Source organism: Triticum urartu, chromosome 7A (genome assembly GCF_056163025.1).
Source record: "Triticum urartu cultivar PI428250 chromosome 7A, HENAU_Tu73, whole genome shotgun sequence".
Taxonomy (NCBI): domain Eukaryota; kingdom Viridiplantae; phylum Streptophyta; class Magnoliopsida; order Poales; family Poaceae; genus Triticum; species Triticum urartu.
The window spans coordinates 95,365,585-95,374,583 of record NC_141879.1 but is presented as its reverse complement, the minus strand read 5'-3'; the positions used below and the strand labels follow the sequence as shown (position 1 = coordinate 95,374,583).

General features: G+C 43.7%; 1 protein-coding gene across 1 annotated transcript; it reads left to right on the top strand.

Annotated features, from left to right (window-relative positions):
* Positions 1-215: 215 nt before the first annotated feature.
* Positions 216-3,824, top strand: LOC125521724 (subtilisin-like protease SBT3.9). The gene is made up of 10 exons (XM_048686787.2): positions 216-320; positions 478-569; positions 658-755; positions 833-997; positions 1,094-1,707; positions 2,135-2,202; positions 2,286-2,552; positions 2,643-2,760; positions 2,887-3,058; positions 3,151-3,824. The coding sequence occupies exons 1-10, from the start codon at positions 240-242 to the stop codon at positions 3,687-3,689; spliced, it is 2,214 nt and encodes a 737-aa protein (XP_048542744.1). The 5' UTR covers positions 216-239; the 3' UTR covers positions 3,690-3,824.
* The last annotated feature ends 5,175 nt before the right edge of the window (positions 3,825-8,999 follow it).

Genomic DNA, 8,999 nt, shown 5'->3' with positions numbered 1-8,999 from the left:
GGCAGACCTGATCAAACCACGGAGCCTTCTTCCCTAGAAGCAACGGACAGACAAGTACAAGGTGATGTAGTCTTTCTTTCTCACGTGTGCCACCTAACAACGCGTAAACAAATACTCGGTTTGAGGTGTTCTTGCAGACTTGCACCCCAGGATTATTTTTCCTGCTGGATGCTATATATACTTCGAAACGAGAAACGAGGGAGCACACAAGAAACATAGCACTCTTCTCCAAGTCAGACATGGATTCCAAAACATCATTCTGCGGTGCTCTCCTGCTACTTGCGGCGCTGCTGCCTCTTTCAGCTAGCGCGTCGAGCAAAGTAAGATGCATGGCTGATCCCTCTTAATTTCACAGCATTTAACTTAGCTTCCTTTCCAACTGCTTTCATATATACCATCTCTTCAAAAGGAGTTTGCGTCAAAATTTCAGCTCTGGTATTGTTTGTTAAAAACTTATGCAAACAAAATGAATTTCAGCTCTATATCGTGTATATGGGGGAAAAGAAGCATGATGACCCGTCCGTGGTCATCGCGTCGCACCATGACATACTAACATCTGTTTTTGGGAGGTACCAGCTACAATTTCAAGTTGCATCATAGACAAATCAGCAGGAAACTGCAGTGATTTGCGCTCACCTTTTATTTTACTTGCAACAGCAAGGATGAAGCCTTGAGGTCCATAGTTTACAGTTACAAGCATGGATTTTCTGGGTTCGCAGCCATGCTTACCAAGTCTCAAGCTGAGGCAATCGCAAGTAAGTAATTGTCAACCCTAGTTGTTTATATCTACTTGCATGATCGATATAAACTAATCAGCATATTCTCAATGCAGAATTTCCCGAAGTTGTCACTGTGAAGCCAAACACTTTTCATGAAACACACACAACTCGGAGCTGGGACTTCCTCGCCCTTGAACATAACCAAGGACCACAACAACCGGGACTCCTCAAACAAGCGAAGTATGGTGAAGATGTCATCGTGGGTGTGATTGATTCAGGTTTGTAATCCCATCCTTAAGCTTTTGAATTCAAAACATGAGAAATCCCAACAGCAGGAATCAGTTAACTCCATGCATATGCATGCTTATTTATAGGCATATGGCCTGAATCGCAAAGCTTTGATGACAACGGGTATGGTCCTGTGCCGGCACGGTGGAAAGGGAAATGCCAGACTGGCCAGAAGTTCAACGCCACAAGTTGCAACCGAAAGATCATCGGCGCGCGGTGGTATGGTCCTGGCATCAGTGCAGAGGTGCTAAAGAGTGACTACAAGTCGCCTAGGGACATCCAGGGCCATGGCACACATGTCGCATCGACTATCGCTGGCACGGAAGTGCAGGGTGTGAGCTACGGAGGCCTAGGCATGGGCGTGGCACGCGGCGGGGCGCCACGTGCGCGGTTCGGTATCTACAAGGCGTGCTGGGTGGGTGCGGGTTGCCCCGACGCAGCGGTCCTTGCGGCCATCGATGACGCCATATATGATGGTGTGGATGTTTTGTCGCTATCGATTGCAGGGGTTGGTCATGAGCTCCCAGGGACACTGCATGCTGTGCAAAGAGGGATATCCGTCGTGTTTGGTGGAGGGAACGATGGCCCGGTGCCACAGACTATAAGTAATGCCGTACCATGGGTTACGACGGTGGCCGCTAGCACGATTGACCGTTCTTTCCCGACGTTGATATCGCTCGGAAACAAAGAAAAGCTTGTGGTACGTACCAAGCAGTTTTTCTCTTTTATTTATGAAAATATGTAAACTATTTTCCGTTTTATGACATGTCCAAAATAGCGAAGTATCCCATGGAATATACTAACCCCCCAAAAAAAACTACTAAAAATGTTAGTACTGGATAAAATGTACTCCAAAACCGAAATAGTAGCATCAATATGTTTAGTCAAGTTGGTGTCACCCTCTACATGCACAAACTTACATATAGTTTCTCTAGAAAAACTTTTGGCTCCGATTCATATCATATGCATACAAAAGGGACTACAAAACTAGCCAAAAAAAATGTTTATCTCATCCCTATTCCTTAAAGCTTTCCGTAATCCTCGATATACAAGAGAAATTGCTGGTTCCATCCCGTAGCTTTCCTAGCTTTACTTGCTCTTTAATCTGTAATTGATTTCAAATGCAGGGGCAGTCTATAAACTACAATGCGGCTATGAACAACAGCGGCTTTCAGGACCTTGTATATGCGGGGAGGTAATGAATCGCTTGATGACATTTGATTGATCGTAAATGCTGCGATTTATGAAACCATGTTGAATTTTAAAACTTATGTGCAGCTGCGACGCCGAATCACTGGCGTTGAGCAATGTCACTGGCAAAACCGTCCTCTGTTACGCACCAGCCCAGACAGCCACCACGCCCCCCAGGCAAGCACTCCCTTTGGCAATCAAAAGCACCGTCGAAGCAGGGGCCAAGGGCCTCATCTTTGCACAGTACACAGCCAACAATCTGGACCACCTGGCCACGTGCAAGGGAGTTATGCCTTGCGCTCTGGTGGATTTCGAGATCGCACAACGAATTCTCTCCTACTGGGACATGACTGAGTGAGAATTAGACACACTGTTTGAAACTCAAGGGTGAACATATGTACCTTCTTATCCAAGAACTAATTCATCTCTGTGTCATGTGTTTAGGAATCTGGTGGTGAAGGTGTCCCCGGCAGCAAGCGTTGTCGGAAACGGCGTGTTGTCGCCGAGGGTCGCCTCGTTCTCGTCCAGAGGTCCAAGCATGTTGTTCCCTAGCATACTCAAGGTATATATTATTCTCAACTTCCTAACTTGAGACAATTGTTGCCATTGTCTTGTTTGTTACCTAGCATCTCTAGTTTTTCTTAACTTAAAACTTCTTATCTAATTCTCTATACACATGTTTGAACAGCCCGACATTGCTGCACCTGGCGTCAGCATCTTGGCAGCTGACCGCAACTCCTACGTGTTCAAATCCGGGACATCCATGGCGTGCCCACATGTCTCCGCTGTGACCGCACTGCTCAAGTCGGTTCACCCTGGCTGGTCACCTGCCATGATCAAGTCTGCCATCGTCAGCACAGGTACGAACATTGAAATACAAAAAATAAACACACACCAAAACAACTCGTCAAAATATATAACTGACTTGATTGTTCCTTATTATTGGTTGCAGCATCTGTGACGGATCGTTTTGGCATGCCAATCCAAGCAGAAGCGGTCCCAAGGAAACTAGCCGACCCCTTCGACTTTGGTGGTGGACATATTGACCCAGAAAGAGCTGTTGATCCTGGCTTGGTTTACGACGTGGATGCAAGGGAGTACAACAAGTTTTTCAACTGCACCCTTGGATATTTAGATGGTTGTGAGTCCTACTACCTCAATCTCAACCTCCCGTCAATTGCCGTGCCAGACCTCAAAGACAAGGTGGTGCTTCAGCGCACTGTGACTAACGTTGGGCCGGCAGAAGCAACATATCATTTAGTGGTTGAAGCTCCAGCGGGGATAGATGTGTTCGTGGAGCCATCTGTGATTAATTTCACCCAAAGCGGTAGTAAAAGCGCGAAGTTTATGGTGAGATTCACAGCAAGGCAGAGAGTACAAGGTGGGTACACTTTCGGGAGCTTGACATGGTCAGATGGAGGTACTCGCTCAGTGAGAATTCCTATTGCGGTGCGGACTGTGATACAAGACTTTGTTGCAGATACATCTTAAACTCCGAACTAGTTATTGTACACCTTATTTATGTATCCATGTAGTTGGCATAAAAAATGTAGGAGAAACACCGAGTATTAAATTTGTATTTCATCACAGGAAATGTTATACTGGAATAATACGATTCTTTGTGAAGGGGTGGTTTCTTCAGAAACTTGTACAAAAACTACAATTAATGAGAAATTCTCGGATCATATAGATCATAGACATGAACTAGACAAAGGCACATCACGGAACTAAAGTTCCCAAACCTTTCTTTCTTGATGAAAAGGTTTCTAAACTCGAAGTGAAAAGAAATCAACACAGTCGAATTTCCTTAGCTAGTCAAATATCACTAACTTCGTAGATGGCTGCTAATGTCCAAAATGCTCGTGATAGACTGAGAATGTTAGTTGATTCATGTTTATTTGACCAGCATGAATGTACTTCATTATACTAAAGAAGTTAATTCATATTTATATTGTTTTTCACAAATTTTTTGTGCTATCACGATCTTTAGCGCTAAGCGCTAGCAAGCTTCTTTTACTCTCGTTCCTTAGACAACAACATTTCGGCCGGAGTCGGGAGACACCCCATCGCCAGCCCCCATGCGACGATGCAAAGAGGTGTCAGGCCAAGTCGCTGCAAGAATGCCTCATCATGCCTATCAGTCATGGTGCGATTGAAATCCATAGAGTAATGTATGTTCTATCTATATAGGAAACATATTTTGTAGGCGATTTGGCCGTGATAATTGATAAAGATTTTTTTGCGAGAAATTGATAAAGATTTATGAACGAATTAATAGTGCATCTCAATTGTTTCAACATGGTTATTGATAATCGATCAGCTGAACATTGTTTAGGAGTATAAATTATCTGGAATTTGTCCTTTATGAGTTTGACATGATAATTAGTAAGATTTTATTGAGTTGATCTGCTACCTTCACAACTTTGCACTACTTTCTTAATTGCTGTTATGTCAGCATTGTTATGTCATCCAAAAAGTATACATCTAGCAATATTAGAAGAAAACTTCAGGTAATATGCATAAACTATTTTGTATGAATATTCGTTTTGGATGCATTTTAAGTGTTAGTTGACAAAATATTACTGCCACATCCCAAAATTTGCCCAATTTTGGAATATGAATAATTGAATTAGATTTTTTTGTGCATTTTTTCTTGTGATTGTTTTGATCATAGCGTGTTTTTACTAGGAGATGATCAAATTGATTGTTATTTGTAGCTCAAAATAATTTTGGAATTATTTAAAACCCTCAAATTATTTTTAGGGATTATTCATAATGCCAAATTAAGCTTACGAAATGTATATGACCTTTTATTTAATATTTTGGGCTGGCAATTTTTCCCAGGTCCCAAATATTAAGTCGACCCCTGTGAAATGTTTCCCAAAAGATTTGGGCCAAACTTGATCTTTGAATCATATTCAAAGTAAAAAAAGGGAAATATAAAACAGAAGGAAAAGAATTCATATTCTACCCAACCCAGCCATGTAGCCCAGTAGCCCTAACCCTATCGTACGGTTAGTAGGCGAGCACAATGCTCAACACCAAGCCCAACGCAAAGGCTCATGGCTCATTACCCCAAGGCGAGCACACAACCCCCTCGCTCACGGCCGCTGACACATGGACGAGACTTGTCTGCTCCTCCAGCATGCTCCCATCCGTGCTCCCATCCGTGCTCCCGCATATGTGTCATGATTTGATTGGAACAAAATAAGGCCCGGCCCCACCCCTTTAAAATCAGGAGAGGAGATGATTAGATTAGAAAGAAAAAGAAGAAAAAGACAGCCATAGGATGGAGTGGGAGCACGGATGGGAGCATGGCGAGGAAGCAGGCAAGCCGGATCCCTGACACATCGGCTCCAAGCATCAGACCTATCGTCCACCTCCCACGCACAACCCACACGATGTCGAAACCGCCGGCCACCACCCCATAGAAATTATGCCTCCCTGGACCTCCTGCCCACGCCTATAAAAAACCCCAGCTCATGCGCCACCTCACCACAGCCAGGCCACTCGATTCCGAGCTCAGATCGGCGTCATCGCTGCACCACTCCGACAACAGATTTCGGTGTTGTGCGTGAGCAATCAACCCTCCTTTTCCCATGTTCAACTCGTCGTGATCCCAACTCTCTCCCTCACCCTCTGTTTTGTCCAGGAACATGCCAGAGCGAGCACAACGTCAATGAACTTAAGGAGGATCAAAGCCTTTGCCACTCCAGTTGCTCGTCGCCATCACCAGAGGGGCCAGTTGACGACGTCAACGTTACCATTATGATTGCCTCACCGAGCTTCACCCCATCAAGTCCTTCCCATTTGCTGGAGAATCAGCAAAGAGGAAGCCCGTGGACAATCCCGAGAGTCACCGCCATCGTTGTGCCATCTTCGGCGACCTAGCCACCGCTGGGTTAGCTCCCATTTGCCTTAGCCATTCGATCTCGTACGGGCTCACGATTTTATATCTCAGTGAAGTGGTATAGGTGCACGTGTCTATGCGACGTGGCCAAAATCCTGTCGTCTGAGCCCCTTCAAATCTAATGACGGTTATGTTCTAGCCCCAAACCGGTATCAACCAATAGAATCAGGCCACACGTCCCCTATTTATTTTAGTTTCTTTTTGCCAAGTTAACCAATGTAACTTCTGCAGAAAAGCCCATGTAACTTCAAAACTTTATAACATTTTACATGTAGCTCCAAGTTGAGTGAATCTTTTTTTATTATTGATCATCATGGAGAGCATTGTTCACCAGAACCAATTAATTTCACATTTGCATACTTCAAATTTGAATTTAAACCTTGTGTAGGGTCTAAATTGCAAACCATATGTCCAATTAAATTGGATATTTTTGCACATTGATCCTTAGGACGTAAGTCTTCAAATAAAAATCTTTAGTTTAATAATTAGAATTCGATCCAGCCTAAATTTGGTAGCATATCATATACTGTTGTCATGGCAGCAATTTTTGTCACTATGTAGGCTTTTGAGCAAAACAAAATTAAGTTCGAATTTGACATAACTTAAACCAGTCACTCAAATAAGCCGATTCATTTTGTTTCGTGTTCCATAAGTTCACAAATGGCTATTAGAACCTTATTACCAAAGTTTGAAACTTTTCTGGTACAAATTATTTGAATTTGAGTTCAAACTTCATTTGAACCTGGAATTCAAACTACAAGTCCAATCAGATGAATATTTTTGCAAACTGGTTCATAAGATGTTCTCAACCTACTTAAATCATCGTGGAATCTAACCTAACCTATCCAGTTTGAATTATTTAAAAATTTAATTCAAACCTAGTATAAACTATAACTTTCAAACCTATTTGAATTTCAACATGAATCCTTTTGTGCATTGATTCAAATGTTGAACCCAAACCATTTGAATCTAACAAAGGACATTCAAATTTGAATATGAACATGTTTAAATTTAGTTCATAAACCACACGCCCAAAAGCAATGATTCCTTTTGCATATTCAATCATTCAGTGAACCTTACCCATTGGATATCTTATACCCAAAACTTCCAATCAATTCCATGTTAGATCAAATTAAATTTGAATTGTACTTCAAATGTTCATAACCTTGAAACCATGCACCGAATTTAATTGAACTCAAACAAGCCTCATTCCACTATTACCTAAATTGTTGTGACCCTACCCAAATAATTTTGGGAGTGATCCATGAAAGTGATGAGTGCTCATTATAGTATCCGGAAGACATAATTGAAGCATCCGAAAGATTCTATCATCTCAACTCCAAGCTATCTGTAAGTCAACTGTAGATGAGTAGAACTTCACTAGTGAGTGGAAGTAGATTGGTTTGCTGCAAAATGAAATGGGAACTTTCTTTTATCTTAAATTGCTTATTGATGTGGGTATACTTTGTTACTTAGGTGTGGCTTGACAACACATTCAATTTATTGATCCTTGTGTGGCATATTGATCCTTGATGCAATGTATCATATTGCAGGACTTATACAGATGGAGTAAGTGGTATGAAGTAGAGTAATGATGACTATACTCAACCATTTTCATGTGAGTGAATGTACGCCCCAAGATAATATCGTATTCCGATGTAACTTATTGTAAGATATCCTTGACCTAAGAAGTGCACACCAATATTTCATATAATCCTAAACAGAATAGGCAAGTAAAATGAAAATGCAAACATTAAAACCATTCAGCTACGCATCAAAGGCGATAACTCGCGATAGCCACGTCGTCAGGTCGTTCGTTTTTTTTCGAATGTCTAGGCGGATGCTGGGGCTATCCAGGTCATCACTTTTACTGTGGCGAGGCGATAGAAAAATCTCACCCGAGAAACTTCCCCAGGTAACACCTCCCTCGGTGAAAAAAGAGAGAAAGGAAACTTCCCCAGAAAGACAGCCGTCATCTCCTCCCATCTCAAACCGAGCAGTCCACGCCGCCGTCTCCTCCCATTCCCTCTCTCGCACGCCGCCGTCTCCACCCATCCCAAATTCTCCGAATTTGTCGCGCTAGCTACTAGAGGAAGGGCTTGGACGTCGTCGTCATCCTTACCCATCGGCGCGTCATCCGAAAGAACCCCGTCGGCTCCGTCGATCTGCTAGACCTGTCCAAGGAGAGGGAGAGCAGCAGTCGCGTTTGGACGCGAGGAGGGGGAGAAGCCAACCGCGCCCGGCCGGCGAGCACCGCGCCCCGTCGTCGTTCAGGAGCAGGACAAACAGCTAGTGATGGAGCTCACATCAACGCCCGCCGACCACCTCGGTAGTTGATTCAGGTGTCGGCGACGAGCAAGGTAAATCCTCTTCGCTTGGTCACTTTGACTATGTGTTAGATTTGATCCCACTCGCTCTGACCCCCTTCTCTCATTCCTCAGCACTCCGCTTAGCCTCGCCGTTCGCGCCCACCGACAGTCCCCTGGTTGTTGCGGGTTTGTGAGTGAGGGAGTCCTGGATTAGGGGGTGTTCGGATAGCCGGACTATACCTTCAGTTGGACTCCTGGACTATGAAGATACAAGATTGAAGACTCCGTCCCGTGTCCGGAAGGGACTTTCCTTGGCGTGGAAGGAAAGCTTGGCGATACGGATATGAAGATCTCCTACCATTGTAACCGACTCTATGTAATCCTAACCCTATCCGGTGCCTATATAAACCGGAGGGTTTTAGTCCGTAGGGCAACATATACATCAACAATCATACCATAGGCTAGCTTCTAGGGTTTAGCCTCCTCGATCTCGTGGTAGATCTACTCTTGTACTACCCATATCATCAATATTAATCAAGCAGGACGTAGGGTTTTACCTCCATCGAGAGGGCCCGAACCTGG

What these genes read in the sequence shown, in the direction of transcription:
- LOC125521724 (XM_048686787.2), top strand. Translation starts at nt 240, where the DNA reads ATGGATTCCAAAACATCATTCTGCGGTGCTCTCCTGCTACTTGCGGCG. An exon ending in TGTTCCCTAGCATACTCAAG is followed by an intron (nt 2,761 to 2,886) that starts GTATATATTATT and finishes ATGTTTGAACAG; the next exon opens with CCCGACATTGCTGCACCTGG. An exon ending in GTCTGCCATCGTCAGCACAG is followed by an intron (nt 3,059 to 3,150) that starts GTACGAACATTG and finishes TATTGGTTGCAG; the next exon opens with CATCTGTGACGGATCGTTTT.